Below are 18713 nucleotides of genomic sequence, written 5' to 3' on the forward strand. Positions count from 1 at the left end.
TAATCCCTCTTCCATCGCTCATTTTAACATTTATAAAAGTCTATTTGTTCAAAAGTTTAGTCTATTTGGTCAAAAAATCTGTCACACAAATTGACAAAGAAAATTGTACTTCTGTTACAGTGCAATTAAATTATTGTTATGATTAGGAAAATTTTATGTCAGCTTGTTTTCAGAGTGAAACATGTGAAAATGTTAAAAACGCTAAGTTCTGACTCTACAAAATACCTTTAGATAAAGCTTATTTATTTAAAAAATAAGAGCTTTCTGCTTCCTACGTTCAAACTTATACCAAGTTCAAGAGCTTTTTTATGAAGTTTAATACAAAATACAAGACAAAAATCTGATATTCGTTTAAAAGATTTTTTATTAAACACTTTAAGATTTCTTCAGTACTAACAGAAGCATCTTACCTGCTCTGCAAGTGTATTGGCGAGTTTCTCAGCAATCGCTTTAACAATAATCTCGCAATTGTGATTAGGGACTGACTGCAATGCCTCGCGTAGTATTGTGACATCCATTCTGAAAAATATTCTCCTACAGGGACGCATCGGATTTGGGTTTTTCAACAAGAATGATTACGACATGCATATTTATGAATATGTATAACGATATTGGAACGAAGTTCCTTATCGCGCGTTGTGAAAGGGGGCTAGACGGAAAAAATTCTTACGAAAAGTTGTCACGACACTTTTTTGCAGTTTGCTATTGTAATACACCGGTTCTCGTCCGATCAGCGAAGTTAAGCAACGTCGGGCGAGGTCAGTACTTGGATGGGTGACCGCCTGGGAACACCTCGTGATGTTGGCTTTTTTTTTTCGTCGTAAGATTGGTGTCGAGAAAATCTATCATACTGTTATGGTACCAATTAACATATAAATTAATCGAAAGGAATTTCGTTCCATCCGGGTGTCCCTTGACACCTCTAAAGTTTTTTATGACTTAGCTATGACTCCTGTATAATAGTAATTTATTTATACATACGTTATTAAAGTCTCAGCTCTGAATTTGGCTAGAAATTTTATTTATGTCATAATTGCCTGAAAGCCTACCCCGTATTGTTTCTAAAATAAGTGAAAAAATTACAAATTTTCGTCATAGAGGTATTCTCTGCTGAGAGAAAACGAAGTGTTCTAGCCTAGTTTTTTTTTTTATTTAGTAAAACGTTTGAAAAATATGTTATTTCGAATGAGCAATTATTTCGTTTCCTCTCACTCTTCTTTATTTTTTTTATATAATTAAAGCTTTTTATTTTTGGATTTAAATGATAGGGAACTATTCCAATTGAAATGGTTGTTTTAATGAGACCTTATTTATCGAAATCGGTAAGAAATGCTCTGCTGTGATCGGGAAGAGAACTATTGAGTGTGCTGTGCTCTAATTTTTTTGTGTGTTTACCAGCAGGGTCACGTCACTCATTAGGAGATTCGCAAGTGCGCTGCCGGCCTTTAAGCACAACTTAGCTAACAGCTTTGTCAACACTTACCTAAAATCCTTATCAAGGGCAGCTTCAGTTCCATCTGGTGCCAGAATTTCGAAGAGGTGTCCCAAGGTGTACAGAGCCAGCTTCGCCAGTCTTACCAGGGCTAAATATCCCACTCTGTAAAGATATACCTACTGTAAAAGTATTCTAATAATAATAATTTTGTAAGGGAAGTGGTTCTTTTATTAAATTTATATATATATATTGTTTAAACAATTATAGTTATATGTTCAACAAATAGATGTCGCCTGTGGTTCCTTGAATCGCGGTATGTTTAAATTATTATAGTTTTATGTTGAACCAATAGATGTCGCCTGTGGTTCCTTGAATCGCGGTAGCGTTATGATTCAAAAATAGTATAAGTATCTCAATTGTTTTTTGTATTAAATCGTCTCAGCCTGGGGATTGGTGTTTTATTTGTACATGGTCATTCGTAGCCGGATACATCAGTGAGTGGAAACCCTAGTGTATAAAAAGTGGTGTAAGTGTAAAGGTGACTAAAACTGTAAGTACTTTAAAACTTTGCCTAACAAATTGGAAGTCTAATAACGCAAGTAAAATAACTTAGAAAAGTTAAGGCAAAAGTTGTTAACCACGGGGAATCCATGCCCGATTTTGCCTAAGTCGAAATTATTAGGTACACCAAACACTTAGAAAAATTTGCGATTTGGAACTTGGAAATTTTACAAGTGTAACTTAGAAAAATCACAATGGAATCACTTGTAAGAGTACAGAAAGATATTAACAAAACATTAAAAAGGGCTTATACAAATTTTAAGAAAACACCAAAAGATAGAATTACAGGAAGTTATTTGGAAACCAGATTGGAACAATTAGAAAAACAATGGTCAACATTTGAAGAGACACACAATAAATTAATATGTAACTATGGTGAGGAAGATTATGATGAATCGGAGTACAGCTTGAAAGATGTATATGGAGAGACGGAAGATTTATATAGTGAATACAAAATTGATATAAAGGAAAAACTTACTAAATTTAAAAATAGCCCTATAGTTACGAGTGATGTAGTAAGCAACATTAACAGTGAAGTAAAATTACCTAGAATAACAATACCTACTTTTTCTGGCCACTATTCACAATGGACCACGTTTCGTGACCTGTTTAAGTCATTGATACACAGCAACAAATCGTTGCAAGCAGTGCAAAAGTTGCATTACCTAAAAAGTTACCTGACCGGTGAAGCCGAGCAGTTACTACGACATTTGCCGGTTACAAGTGAAAATTATGAACTATGTTGGAGTATGTTAGAACAACGTTTTAATAATAAGAAATTTATTACAAATAGTATTTTAAAAAGATTTTTTTCTCAAAAGAATATTGTTTCCGAATCTTCAAATGCTGTTAAAGAATTACTAGACACCACAAATGAATGTTTAAATGCATTGAAAAATATAGGAATAGTAACTGACAATTGGGATGTTATTGTTTTATATATTTTAAGTTCAAAATTAGATACTAAGTCTAGAGAGTTATGGGAAACTAAAATTTGTAATTTAACAGATGAATTGCCAACATTAAATCAGTTTTTTGAATTTTTAGAGCAAAGGTTTAGGTCACTTGAATTTTTAATAAACAAACCAGTCAAAAGCACTCAATCTCATCATGTAACTTTTAAGGAAAAATCAAATTGTGTCTTTTGTTCAGATAGTACGCATAAAATAGGAAATTGTAAGAAATTTGCTAAGGGTAACCTTAAAACACGTCGTGAGTTTGTTCAAAGTTCCGCCTTATGCTTCAACTGTTTAGGTGCTAATCATTCGGTTGAGGCGTGTCGTTTGCCCACCAGGTGTAAGATTTGCAAACGAAAACACCATTCACTTTTGCATTACAACGCTAGTGTATCAACAGATAATGTATCAGCTAACAACCAATCACCAGAAGATATCAATGTTGTTGCAACGGCAACAACATCGAGACCAGACGAGACCAACATTGAAAATATTACCACTTGTTTTACTAATACCAGAAAACAAGTTCTATTGGCAACAGCCCTCGTAAGGGCCAACAATAATTCTGGATCAAGTATGACACTGCGAGCCTTATTAGATCAGGGCTCACAGGCTTCATTTATTACGGAGTCTGCAGTCCAGTTGCTGGGGCTAAAGAAAATCAAAAGCAACAGTGTCATATCTGGAGTTGGAGGTGACGGCAATGCCTCACTTGATTCCAAATATGTAGTGCAGATTAATCTGCAATCAATTCAAGATGAATCATTTACTATTTGTGTAACAGCTCATGTTCTTAAAAAACTAACTTCATTCCTCCCTGTAAAGGAATTCGTTGTCCATCTGTGGCCAAATCTACCAAGGATGAAGTTAGCAGATCCAAATTTCAACAAACCAAGTCATATTGATATGTTGCTTGGTGCTGATGTCTATTGTCAAATCATAGCTGAGGGTCTAATGAGAGGACCACCAGGAACACCAATAGCTCAGAACACTAGGCTAGGTTGGATCTTATCTGGAAAAATTGAGAACGATCATCACGACCAACATGGTTTGGGTTGCGAAAACATATTAACAATGCACACTCAAATTAACAATGATGATTTTAACCTTAAACAATTTTGGGAACTTGAGTCTGATAACTTTAACCTTAAAAGAACTCACCTCACTCATGAAGAACAAAGATGTGAAGACATCTATAAAGAAACCACGAAGCGAGATCCATCAGGAAGTTATATCGTTAAACTCCCATTCAGAGATGTCGATCCGAGCTGTAAATATGGTAATTCACGTGAGATAGCAATTAAACGATTCTTAATGTTAGAAAAGCGTTTATTGAAATCACCAGATTTAAAGAAATCATATACAGATGTAATATCAGAGTATTTAAAGTTGGGACATATGGAGTTAGTACCTATAGAAGAAATTGACAAAAAAGAAACGGTTTACTTACCTCATCACGCGGTCGTTAGAGCTGATAAATCGACGACTAAACTCAGAGTTGTTTTCGATGCATCCTGTCGAGACCAGAACGGTGTATCACTGAATAGTGATTTGATGGTCGGACCGGCGCTACAGCCTGACTTACGTCACATTGTTTTAAGATGGAGGCTACATCCTATTTGTCTGGTTGCCGACATAATCAAAATGTACCGTCAAGTGAGGGTAACAAGAGAAGATGTAGACTATCAACGTTTAGTGTGGCGCACAGACACTACAGAAGATTTACAGCATCTTCGCCTTTTACGTGTCACTTTTGGTACTGCGTCTGCTCCTTACCTTGCAGTTCGAACTCTGCAGCAGATAGCACACGATGAAGGAGGAGAGTATCCCGTCGCATCTGAAAAAATCTTAAAGGATTTTTACATGGATGATTTGCTTACTGGGTGTGAATCAGTTTCAGAAGGAAAGCAATTATTTAACGATATTACCAACCTACTAAAGACAGGCGGCTTTGAACTCCAAAAGTGGTCAAGCAATGATGAAAATCTGCTAAAGGAAATAAATAAAAAAGGTTTAGACTTAGATATTAATGTAGAACTGAAATCAAATGAAATAGTTAAAATTTTAGGACTTACCTGGAACCGACGAAACGACGACTTCGAATACTCCGTGCAACTACCTCCAATCAGCATACCTGTAACAAAAAGAAAGGTTATATCGGATATTGCAAGGCTATACGACCCAATGGGATGGATAGCTCCAGCAATTGTGAAAGCAAAAATATTAATACAAAAATTGTGGCTTTCAGGCATCGGATGGGATCAAGAATTACCAAATAATTTACTTGATTATTGGATTACTTACCGTGAGGAACTCTTGGAACTTACCAAATTTCGACTCCCACGCTGGATAAGTACTAAAGCAGATGTCACACTGGAGCTCCATGGGTTTAGCGATGCTTCAAATGAAGCTTATGCTGCTGTAATTTATGTTCGGGTAGTTGATGGCTCTGGAAATGTTCATGTCCATCTGATAACGTCTAAAACAAGGGTAGCACCAATCAAACAAGTTTGTATTCCAAGGCTCGAACTGTGTGGAGCTGTTTTACTGGCCAAGTTGTTACAAGAAGTTGCAGAAGTTCTGCACGTACCAAAGGATAAACTTCACGCTTGGACTGATTCCACGGTTGTGCTAGCTTGGTTAAGTAGCCATCCCAGTCGATGGAAAACTTTCATTGCTAATCGTGTTTCGGAGATTTTAGACATTTTAGACGCAACTCAGTGGTCACATGTTTCATCTACCGACAATCCAGCAGATTGTGCCTCTCGGGGAGTGACACCATCAGCTTTAGTAAACATGGAAATGTGGAGAACTGGTTCCCCCTGGCTACAAAATAAAGTTATCAATTACGAAAGGAAACACATACCAGACACTAATTTAGAAGAAAAAGGTGTGAAGGCATGCCATGTGGTGGATAGTAGTCAAAACATTTTTTGGACAAATTTTTCGACTTTAAGGAAATCATTGAGAGTATTTGCTTACTGTAGAAGGTTTATAAACAAATTAAAGCGACCTGAAGAGAGTTTTCCTATATGGTTAACTAATAAAGAACTAAATCAAGCATTACATATTATTATAAAAGCATGTCAGAATGAGTACTTTTTTCTGGAAATCAATGATTTAAGAAATAATAAGCCAATTTATAAGAAAAGTAAACTTACCGTATTGACTCCTTTTCTAGATCGTGAAAGTATCATGCGAGTTGGTGGTCGTCTTGAAAGAGCTGACTTCAACATAGACAAAAAACATCCAGTGATTTTGCCGTCAAAATCACATCTTACCGACTTGATCATAGCGGACGCCCATGAAAAAACTTTGCATGGTGGGCCGCAATTAATGATAAACTATATTCGGTCCAAATACTGGATTTTAGATATTAAAACTCGTACAAAGTTATTCGTTCGAAATTGTGTTCGATGTGTACGATACGCTGCACAAGCAAGAGACCAACTTATGGGACAGTTACCTCCTTCACGTGTAACTCCAATTCGTCCTTTTCATCGAAGCGGCCTGGATTATGCGGGTCCTATTTTAATAAGAACATCCAAAGGTAGAGGCCATCGAGCATACAAAGGATATGTATGTTTGTTTGTGTGTATGGCAACTAGAGCAGTACATTTGGAGGTTGCAAGCGACCTTACAGCGCAAGGATTTTTGGCCGCATTCAAGCGTTTCGTGGCCAGACGTGGGCATTGTGCTGACCTATACAGTGATAATGGTACAAATTTTGTAGGTGCCGCACGCGAACTCAAAACATTGTGGTCCCAAGAAAAGTCATCATTGGCAATAGAAATTGCTGAGAGTTTGGCAACAAATGGAACAACATGGCATTTTATTCCACCTCATGCTCCACATTTCGGTGGATTATGGGAGGCTGGAATAAAATCCACCAAACACCACCTAAAACGAGTGATAGGTACTCAGACGTTGACCTTTGAAGAGATGAGCACTCTTCTGTACCAAATAGAAGCCTGTCTCAATTCCAGACCATTGTCACAATTAAGTGTGAACTCACAAGATCCTACACCTCTTACCCCAGGACATTTTCTTGTCGGCGAGCCATTGGTTTTGGTGCCGGACAGCAATTATGAAACCTCATCGGTTTCTTCACTAAAGCGCTGGCAGCTAACGCAACAGTTGCTGCAGCATTTTTGGCGTAGGTGGTCAAATGAATATCTCACGCAGTTCATGCAACGTTACAAATGGGCGCATCAAAAACCAGAACCGAATGTTGGTGATATTGTTTTAGTTCGAGAGGATAATCTTCCTCCAGCAAAATGGTTATTAGGGATTATAACGGATAAACATGCAGGTTCGGACAATATTACGAGGGTTGTTAGTCTTAAATGTAAGGATGTTATCGTTAAGCGTCCTATAACCAAATTATGTGTATTGCCTGTGACGAAGTAAGATATTTGGGTAAATCTGATGTTGTTGTTTTTTATTTTTTATTTTTTCTGTTGTTGTATAATATAATAGGTATGTTGTCGCTTCTAGCTACTGTGAAAGGCTTGTACGAACTTTTTAAACTCTATTACAGTCCACTACGATTACTTGTTTACAGTTTATTCACGGTGGGCGGAAGTGATGTACATTCTGTCCATGGTGGGCGGTATGTTTAAACAATTATAGTTATATGTTCAACAAATAGATGTCGCCTGTGGTTCCTTGAATCGCGGTATGTTTAAATTATTATAGTTTTATGTTGAACCAATAGATGTCGCCTGTGGTTCCTTGAATCGCGGTAGCGTTATGATTCAAAAATAGTATAAGTATCTCAATTGTTTTTTGTATTAAATCGTCTCAACCCTGGGATATTGGTTTTATTTGTACATATATATATATTTTTTTTAAAAGACAATTCACACCAATTGACCTAGTCCCATGCTAAGCTGGTGAAGCTTGTGTTATGGGTACTAGGCAACGGATATACATACATATTATACATAGATAGACATATACATAAATACATATTTAAACATCCAAGACCGAAGTACAACACCAAATGCACATCACATCTATGTTCGCCTCAGCCGGGGATCGAACCCGGGACCCATGGATTCGCAGTCAGGGGTACTAACCACTAGACCAATGAGTCGTCAATTTATATTCTAATCAGTGGTGGATTAGGTTCATCGTAATTTTATATGTTATATTTTGTTCGGGTTAAATACTAGCCATCAAAATAATATTTCCATTAGAACAACAAGGGTTTAGCCAATTATACCATAGAAATTCAACAATATAAAAGTTTTCATACAACATCATTTTTTTTTAAATCTGTGTATTGGCAAACTAATACGACAGTATAAACAACTATTACCTATGCAAAAAATTGAACAATATATTTATTAAAGAAGAATATAACTCGATTATTATTTTAAAAAAAAATGTGTCTTGAAAAGATAATTGATTTCATAGATTTGTTAACAAGTACACATGAATGATTAAACTAATAAAAATATGGTTTCAACATTCTTAACGTCCCTTTCAAATTACTACGTACGCACGTTATACATAACGTATGCATACGTGCACGTACATATGTCGAATCTTTCGTTTCAGTTTAGTTTTTACAGAAAACTAATTAACCATAATAGAAAATCCCAAAACATAGAAATTTCGTTTTCAATGAAAATAAGTATGGTTTTTCTTGTTTCAAAATTTTCCGAGCAATTGTAGAACAGCACTTCTTTATTCACGGGAACCTTTCCAATTCAACAACTAATAAACGTTTATGTTATAGTTCTCTACTGCTTTGTCTTTATCTCTCACTTTGTATATAAGCGAGACAAAACACTCGCACTTATAATAAGACCTACCTTCTAGTATGAGGTGCGGCACCCTTCAGAAATTCCCCGTTCGACAGACATTGTACTAACAGCGGGGCCTTCTTAACACACGCCAACTGAAAACTTCTGTTTCGCTCGAGTCTCGTATCCGACGACGGCATTACCATACTGTACAAGACCTGCAAGGATATTTACTAAAGTGCCAACTCATGGGGACATGTAAAGCTTACGGGTGTGTTGCCGGTTTTTAAGGATATCGTAAGCTGGAGGTACTTAAAATGCGTCCATGCGTTGGGTTGTCTCCCTCCCTAAAATATGGCTGACTATGCGTCATACTCGTGAACGGGTGCTACTTGTGGTGACTGGTCGGAATTGAATTCGTGTTTGCGGTGATGTTAGTTATTTCGAGTTTGTATTTGCGTGTTGTTCCCACGAAAATGTAAGTGCGTGCTGCAAGCCTACTGCTGATAGAGGACAAAACTGTGTTTTTTCTTTAGATTTTTATATTATTAATTAAAGATGTCATATGGAACATGGTGTAATGGTTGCAGGTCCTTACAAAATATTAATATCTTTTTCTTTTATAACGTTCATAAGTGTATAGGTATGTTATCTAAAGCTGGCGGCTTCAACACATTTACACTTTGTGCTTGTGTAGTGTCTGTGAATAAGCGCGAGACGTGATGTCAAACTGAAATACAATCACAAATACATCACGAAAAGACTGTCCGTCTCTCTCGCGCTAACAAAAGAGACAGTTATTGTTTTTCTTTTGCTACTGCTTATGTTGATCTTTACTGTTTTATATTATTATTATTTTATACATGTTGATCTTTTTTCAAACATTACCAGGGCAATCTCGTGAAATCGTGCACAATGTTTTTAATTATTTTAAGCATCTTAATAAAAACAGTTTAATGAAAAAATGTTATATTTAATTTGACATCAGATGCGACTGAGGTTTCTAAGAGGAGTATTGAAAGAATAGTTAGTGAAGTAAAAGTGAAGTGAGTTGAGCTAGATGGAGCTTATGACGAAAAATTATTTACACAAACTACTCTTTTACGTTCTTGATCGGGCTTAGAACTTTTGGCTCCACCCTCGTATGCACATATTTATCTATATGTATTTTGACACATTTTTATTTATTTACAACCCACCCAACCTTACTAAAACCAAAGTGGACTAAAATGTATAGCATGACAAAAAATCATATTTTGAAACATACTGTATAGTGAAATTGCATTAGTGTGAGTACTGTGAACCCGCCAGCTTTCGATAACCGACCTATACATTGTGTTACCTACCTGAATAAATGATTTTGAATTTGAATTTCGAAAAAACTTAATAGAGTGGAGACAAAACGCTGTCTTAATATCTTATTATTAATAATTATATAGCTTACCTCTATATTATAAGCAACGGTGGGAGGAGATGGGCCATACAATATATCTTTAAGTTTTGCGTCATCCCGAGACAAGAGCGCTTCTGTTAGTTTCTCTACCTGTAAAGAATTTCAAAATAAACACATCACTAAATCTAAATTCATTTAAAAACTTTCAAAAAACGTGTGTGTACTTTCGTGCACGCTTTAGAAGTTATACTTCTTTGGCGCAACAAGATAGAAATCTTTTCAAAAAATTGATTCTACGTTCGTAGACAAAGCGGCACTAACAATAGAAAAAACTAAAACGTTGACTATAGCTAACTTCAGGGTGCCGGTTTTTTGTGACGGTGTGCGCGCGCACCGTTAAAATTTACTCACATCATATTTCCCTAACGCGCCAAAAAAAATCAACCTTCAAAAAAAAAATATAGTTTAAAAAAAACTATAAAACACGCTTTTAAAGCACATCAAACTAAAAAGTGAAAAATAATTCCTAATTTAGGCTGAAAATGGTAATTAACAAAAAATACTGGTTTTATTGTGAAAAAGCGTGGGTTGCTCGATAGACGAAAAATATGGCACAGAGCGCCTAAATTAGGAATTATTTTTCACTTTTTAGTTTGATATGCTTTAAAACCGTGTTTTATAGTTTTTTTTAAACTATATTTATTTTCCACTTTTTAATCCTAGCAGCAATACGTGTTGTCTCAATTTAATCGTATTGCTTTGTGGACTTAACAAAAATTTCATTGTTTTTTCGAGATAAACCTATGAAATTATTATATTGTCGGTGATTCTTTATAAGTGTACAAAGATTGAATTAAATCTGTCCGTTTAAAGTGTGTCAAAATCGAGTCCGAAGGAGTCGTTACATTATTTTACATACATACATACATACATACAGGTGAAGCTAATATAAAGCGTGTAATTAGGAAAACGCTGTCATCTCATTATCAATCGCTATTTTTATACGAGCTTAGAAGCGCGTCAACGCTCGTACGAGTTGCGCGCGTGCCTACATGCACTCCCAAAGACGACCTTATACGCGCGTAAAAAGCACTAGTCTGCAACCGCCCTTATAGTGATTAAGAAGTATTAGACACTTTCTCATGTAAGTATCCTCATTAGTAAATTAGGTTAGACTTAAATTACTTATTAGACTTAAGTTAGGCTAACTAAGTACACCTATTTAATATTAATATTGTAAACCTATTTTAAAAGAGTAAGTGTGGAGTTTCTTGCCCATTCTTCTCCACACGAAACTACCTTTTGGAAGGGGCAACTAGAATCTTCTTTGTATATTTTTTTGACGTTCAAAAGTGCCATTTTAGATGGTCTAATTGGAATAAATGATTTGACTTTGACTTTGACACCTGAGCTAAGCCATAGAGAAGTGACATTTTTTTCACAATTGAGCTTCAATCGATGTACTTACAGTTAGCTTATGAGGTGGGCATATTTGTGACAGCAAATGAGCTGCCTCAGTCAATGGGGCGTGTCCCTTTGTGATGCCGATGTGTTCCAACTCCAAAATGAATGGGAGGTACCAGGTTCCTTGTGCGAATAACTGGAATTAAAAATATATTAAATAACTAGCGGATCGGACAGACGTTGTCCTGCATGATATTTCAAGCGGATATTAAGGATATTAAACAAAGTATGATAGTACCGACTGCAGCGCCATCTGCCGGATTGATTAGTTAATGTAAACCATCCAGGAATCCAAATGCATACTAAAAAAATCATTCAAATCGGTCCAGCCGTTTAGGAGAAGTTAAGTGATATACACACATACACAAGAATTATATATAAATGTAAGCTATCCTATATTTTAAGTTAGATCAAACTGCACACGGTGTGCAAATTTAATTGAAATCGGTTTAGTAGTTTAGGAGTCCATAGCGGACAAACAACGTGACGCGTAATTTATATATATTAAGATGTACGTGATCAAAATATTAATAGATGAAATTGGTGTTGAGGCGACGGCAAACAACACTGATACTGGAGTGTCACAATTTTTGACGACTCATTGGTCTAGTGGTTAGTACCCCTGACTGCGAATCCATGGGTCCCGGGTTCGATCCCCGGCTGAGGCGAACATCGATGTGATGAGCATTTGGTGTTGTTCTTAGGTCTTGGGTGTTTAAATATGTATTTATATGTATATCTATCTATCTATAATATGTATGTATATCCGTTGCCTAGTACCCATAACACAAGCTTCACCAGCTTAGCATGGGACTTGGTCAATTGGTGTGAATTGTCTTTGGAAAAAATAATAATAATAACCCTACAGGATAAAAGGGCCTTTTTCCTCTCAGCAATGATGCTGTCGACGAACTTTCGAGGAGAGGCTCTGGAATGATCCCTTGCCCTTCTCGCAAGTGCGAACCTAGATTCTCCAAGACCACAGAACTCCAAGAAACGCGGACTACACAGTCAAAAATGGCTCTGCCAGAAGTAAGCGGAGAGTTTATTGCCAGTTCTTCTCTTTTGTTTTACGCCCTTAATTTGAGAACTGGCAGTAAATGTAAAATTAGAAGCATTTAATATGTATTTCTTTTTTTGACGTTCATAAGACGTATACATTGTGTCACGTATGAATAAACGATTTTAACCTGCTAATGACAAAGGGACGAATTTTGGAGGGGGGGGGGGGGGGAGTCCTTTTGTAAAAACGTTACGATCCGGGCGGGGATTGAATGTCGCGTTATTGTTAATATCATTTTCGACTTTCCAGTATTTTACACCACATAATGGTAACTTTTAGGTATAAAGAGTCACTAGTTGGTCACGAAACGTTTTACTATACTTGGGTACAGAAAAACGTTACGGCGCGTTACATGGGGGGGGGTCAAGAATCTCCAAAAATTGCGTGACGTAATACTTGAACGCTCCCTATGCGCCTGACTCAGGAAGTAGATTTTTCGTTTTTAACTCATGTTCTTTCGTAAAAACAAATTTCGGTGTTCGCACACCTAACCAATTAATTCCAACATTCAGCTATAAAAAAGGCATACTCACAACTCCCGGTAGTGCGTGCTCCGCAGTGGGTGGCAGGGGTGGCGAAGTTGCGCTACTATCGCTACTGGATTCATTTGACGAACCGCATCCACCACTACCGCATACCTGCCCGTCGTAAACCTACACAAAAATATTAACTTTTAATATCTTTTACTTCGCAATGGTCTGACAGTATAAAATCAGTGTTATCAGTATAAAATATTACATTATTATTGCGTTATGGAGTAAAATAACTTGAAAATTTATATTTAAAAAAAATATTTTTACACGTCAGTCACGTGACACAAAACTATCACGGAATAAATATTTTTCCCACGTGTAGTATTGGTTAGAATTATCGATATATTTGAAGTGATAATTTCTTATCCCATAAGAGTAAACCTTCGTTACGTAACGCGTTACGACGCCAGTGTAACCAGCTTCCCTAACTCTTTAAATTTATGATATTATTATCACCATATATTTTATACTGTTATAAAATTTGGAGTTATTTTAATTTATTAGTTAAAGATACTTTGTAAATATAACACGTTACGTCACTTATTACACTATACAATGTATCGAAAAACTCTATCAAGAGAAAAATGCAACCCGGCCGAGTCTTTTGGCCCCTACATCTCATAGGACATTTTGGACAATCACAAACAAACTAGTGCAATTATTTTCAATAATAAAGAAAAATAACAGACCTTAGCAACCAATATGGTTTTGTCCCTTAAATGTATTTGTGAGAGAATCTTCCGGTCATGACTCGAGTCCAAAAGTTCTCCATTCACATATAATTCTAACTTATTTATATACATTTCTAGTTTAATACTGCTCTCGGACGAGCACTTTAACCTGAAAAAAAAAATTAGTTCCTTTACTATATTCGCAACGAAAATGAATCAGTGGCGCTACAAACTTTTTAGGTCTGGACCTCAGATTTATATTATCGTATTCGTATTTATATGTATCTGTTTCTTGATCTGGATTATATTCGAAATACATAGATTTAACAGTAAATTTTGAACTATGGAAGAAATATGTAAATTAAATCTGGCTACTCATAAAGCAAGATTAATTAATAAGCAGTAAAAGCAATAAAGCATAATTCATTTGTTGTGCCTTTAATGTGGACATAACAAGTGAATGTATCGAATTCTTTTTAAGTCATAAAAAATTCAAAGACTACAATAATAGTCTATGGTCACATGTATAGACAATACATATATACATTTATAGAAAAGGAGGCAAACGGGCGGGAAACTCTTTTGATTTTAAAAATACCAACGCCAATGGATATTTCATTGCCGGAGGGCTCGCGAGTGCGTTGCCGGCGTTAAAATAATTGGAACGCTCTTTTCTTGAGACCCTAAGTAGAATTTGTTCGGAAATACTTCAGTGGGCAGCTTCCACTGGTGGTGCGCGGCAAAAACTGCCCTTAATAGAACTCAGTTGTGGAACATATGTGGAATTTCGTATTCTGCCTCAACGACTGTGATGAATAGATAGTCTTCTCTATAGATTTGACTGTGACCATAGCTCTGTATGCATTTAAAAAAAAACGACAGGTTGCACTCCGGGAGTGCCGGCAGAAGTGAAAACTTGAATATTAACGTTGTCCATTTTTGATATTTTGAAATGGTTTGGGAATAATTTTGCACGAATTGCTTTATCAGTATAAAAGTACAATAATTTATGTGGTAGAATAGAATATTTATTTATTGCGCTATCGTACACAAACATGACCATTTATATTACATTAAATACGCCGCGCCAGCTGTCTACTCTCCATCCGTCTTACGAATTTTCGATCAGGTCACGTGTCCTGACGCGAGTTTAACATTTTTTACCCATTCCAAAAAAAGTGTACAACGCCGCTAAAGAAGTATGTACCAGTATTAATAAACTTACCGCCTTTGCACAGCCACACGCAACGAATGAAGCGTCTCGTTCGAGTGTGAAAACAGTTCAATATCATCAATTTGTCTTTGGCCCGTTTGAAAATTGAATCTCACTATAATTGTACACTGGCGCCCTCTGCCCGATCTGTATATCGGCAATATCTGACGATCGGCCGAAAACTTTCTATCACATTCGTTTATATATTCTTGTATGGCACGAATCACTCTACACATTTTTGTACAACTCTCCGATGCGGCTGAAAAATAAAAAATTAAATCTATACTAATATAATAAAGAGGAAAGGTTTGATTTTTTGTTTGTTTGAAATGAATAGGCTCCGAAACTACTGGACCGATTTCAAAAATTCTTTCACCGTTGGCAAGCTACACTATTCCCGAGTGACATAGGCTATGTTTCATTTTCAAACTTGAATTACTAAAACTTGAATAATCTAACCCAAGGTGTAAAAAAATTAACAAAAAATTCCTTCAAGCACACGATTGAAAACGCCTTGAAAACTATTAATTATAGAACAAAATGATGTATCACAATTTTTCAGGACATATCACTATCTATAAAATATGTCCCGACAGCATGTCTCTATTTTTTATAGTTACGTCACAATAAGCGTCCTTTTATTATTTTTTTTTATTAAAATATCACCGCTAGAAAAGGCTCTTTATTCGTACCTAGGAATTGATCCTTATCAAAATAAATACCAACGTTTCACATAAGCTACAATTTAATGGCATAACCACCAAAAAAGCATGGTGGATTGGTGTTCTCCTGCCTTTTCTCTTGAATAGTTTACTACTATGTAATATAACAAAAATCTTAGCCACGGCAACGCTTGGCCGAGTCTACTAGTCTTATATAAATATGTCTATACTACAGTTTTGCCTTCTGAGCCTTTGGACTAGTAACTCATTTTAGATATATATTGAAAGGCAACATTTTATACACAATTAACCAAATATTTAATAGATTTAAGGTAAGGGTATTAACATGTGTTCGCGTATCGCGTTTGGCTTCAGTCTCCACCGGAAATGCTGTGTGTAACTTTTGTGCGCGCACAGTGTTGCACACTTATTCACTGAGAAGAAACATATGCATCTTGCCCGGGCTTCCCTTTATAAATTCTTGTTTATTTAAAAAAAGGGTGCGTATACTTATGTACGCGCGTAAAAAGTTATACCTCTTTGACATTATTAAAAATAGTTTTTGATTGCATGCAAATAATTAATTACAATTAAATAATCAAAGACTGGAAAAGGAGTCATTATAATCAATAAAGTTCAGTTTACATTTGAAAAATTAAATAAATAAATATTTATTATTATTCTCTTACATTAAGTGTAACATAAATAATATTATTATTCAAATGTTGTTTTTTTTTAAATTATGTCCAATGCCGTAGCATCTTCCGTGGGCAACTTCATTCTGTTAATTTTGTGTCACGGTGCGCGCGCATCGTAAAATTTCACTCTCAATTTTTCATAACGCGCCTAAAGGAGTATAACTTCAAAAATTACTTGGCATAGTCCGCGCACAATTAAAATTGTTCGCTTTGGTAGATGAAGCAAGATTGAGTTCGCGAACAACGAGTATGTGCGCGTCGACACGAGTCCACTACTTGTAACGGGTGCGCGCACACAATTGCACTGTTGTGCGCGAACTTTGCTGAAATATTCGCGCACAATTTTTTGTCGTACGCTGTGCAATACTGTGCGGCACTGCACAGCACACTGGTGTAAAGATACTTTAACAAAGACGAGAAAATAAGTCCCTTTTTACACGCTTTATATTAGCTTCACCTGTATGTATGTATGTATGTATGTATGTATGTAACCGACTCCTTCGGACTCGATTTTGACCCACTTTAAACGGACAGATTTTATTCAAATTTTGCGCACCTGTCAAAGATGACAATGCAATAATCCGAAAAAAAAATGGTAATGAACAAAACATACTGGTATTACCTATTGTGAAAAGCGTGGGTTGCTCTATAGACGAAAAATATGGCACAGACGATGTTCATTACCATTTTCAGCCTAAATTAGGAATTATTTTTCACTTTTTAGTTTGATGTGCTTTAAAAGCGTGTTTTTTAGTTTTTCTAAACTATTATTTATTTAATCTCATCTTGAAGCTAAGGGTTGAAATCACACCTGGATAATAATAAAATCGCATAAGCCTAATAAAAATCAGTACCTTCATCAACCATTTCGCTATGCAGCCTCTGCGTACGCGCACAGCACTGAGTGAGAAACGCCTCGTGCTGTTGTGCGGGCGATAGAGACGGGCCCGTACACGTGCACGTCTCGCGGAGCAACTCTATACCACGACTCGATATCTCATCGTTACACTCTGTTATCACCTAGAATTAAATATTTTTTATATAATCTCATTCAGTAATATTCTAATAATGAATTGAAATACAGACTTTTATTGGCATATTTTAAATTACATACTTCTTTAAGAAAATTCAAAAATTAAATTAAAGCATTATTCTCCTAATGAAACAATGCTTTTTAAAACAATTTTTTTTTATTAAAGTACAATGTGTCCCGACCAAGGAGGTTTCAATTCAATTTAAGTACACAAATAACCTGTGGTGAGCGCGCTGCGCGCGCAACGCGCTGTTTCCGAGCCAATAGACCAATAACAGACTTATAATAAATAATTTGTTTCCTTTATATTGCATTTTATTTAATGTAGTACCTATAACCATGACATTAAATAAAGTAGTGTATGCAACTGAATATAATTAGGTATTATATGACAGTAACAAATTAAAAAATATGTATGATCTTCCGTATTGTATGGAACTAACCCTCCACAGATAATCCAATCCGATGAGATCTGGATCGTTGAGAAGGAACCCACGCCGTCTCGCCTTCAATTTACCCTCCTTTGAATTGACGGCTTTGAAAAATCTGTAAACACATAAGGAATTAATAACTCACGATTGACAAATTTGGGTCATCCGAAAATTCTGATCTCTTTTTCCGTTACGTTTGTTAAGTTTTGACACAAATATATGTAACGAAGTTAGCTAGGTCATCTAGGTAATCAATAAATATTTATTATAATTTGAATAAATAATTCAAATTAATGTTTGCAATTAGCTTGTGCCTAAATATGACCTACTCGAAGTGGAGCGTTTAAATCACGAACATAACAAATGGATAAGTGCGTACATTGATCAAAAACATTGCGAAGAAATCGGAACTCCTTAAACCTAAAATCCGACGGACACAGAAAGCTGATCACCACATTTATATTAAGAAAAATATATCTGTTTGATGTAAGTCTGTCTTTCAAAGTCAAAAATCATTTATTCATGTAGGTAACACAATGTACACTTATGAACGTCAAAAAAGAAATATACATTAAATGCTTCTAATTTTACATTTACTTCCAGTTCTCAAATCAAGGGAGTAGAACGGAAGAGAAGAACTGGCAATAAACTCTTCGCCACTCTTTTTAATCGCCAAGTTTTTTGTTTTACACAACGTTTGTAAGAGCTGCAACCATTACACCATGTTCCACATGACATATCAAGTAATTAATAATAATAACATAAATTAAAAACAAAGATTTGTCCTCTATCAGCAGGAGGCATGGTGAAATAGGAGCACGCACTTACATTCTCGTGGGAACAACAC

The 18713-nt window shown here is 35.8% G+C and overlaps 1 protein-coding gene and 1 long non-coding RNA gene across 2 annotated transcripts in view; both read right to left on the minus strand.

Annotated features, from left to right (window-relative positions):
- LOC125061897 (probable ubiquitin carboxyl-terminal hydrolase FAF) overlaps positions 1-18713 on the minus strand; it is a 72280-nt gene that overhangs the window by 35606 nt on the left and 17961 nt on the right. The window contains exons 16-25 of the mRNA XM_047667532.1: positions 17879-17981; positions 17257-17422; positions 15055-15301; positions 13848-13998; positions 13159-13278; positions 11567-11698; positions 10150-10248; positions 8775-8923; positions 1484-1597; positions 411-519 (exon numbers count right to left, since the gene is read on the minus strand). Of these exons, the coding sequence (XP_047523488.1) occupies positions 411-519; positions 1484-1597; positions 8775-8923; positions 10150-10248; positions 11567-11698; positions 13159-13278; positions 13848-13998; positions 15055-15301; positions 17257-17422; positions 17879-17981 (1390 nt within the window). The remainder of the gene's footprint in view (positions 1-410; positions 520-1483; positions 1598-8774; positions 8924-10149; positions 10249-11566; positions 11699-13158; positions 13279-13847; positions 13999-15054; positions 15302-17256; positions 17423-17878; positions 17982-18713) is intronic.
- LOC125061898 lies at positions 2050-5810 on the minus strand. The gene is made up of 4 exons (XR_007119103.1): positions 5543-5810; positions 5280-5431; positions 4403-5086; positions 2050-4220 (listed from the first exon to the last, which is right to left on the minus strand). It is a non-coding gene; the product is annotated as an uncharacterized LOC125061898 (long non-coding RNA).

Source organism: Pieris napi, chromosome 24 (genome assembly GCF_905475465.1).
Source record: "Pieris napi chromosome 24, ilPieNapi1.2, whole genome shotgun sequence".
Taxonomy (NCBI): domain Eukaryota; kingdom Metazoa; phylum Arthropoda; class Insecta; order Lepidoptera; family Pieridae; genus Pieris; species Pieris napi.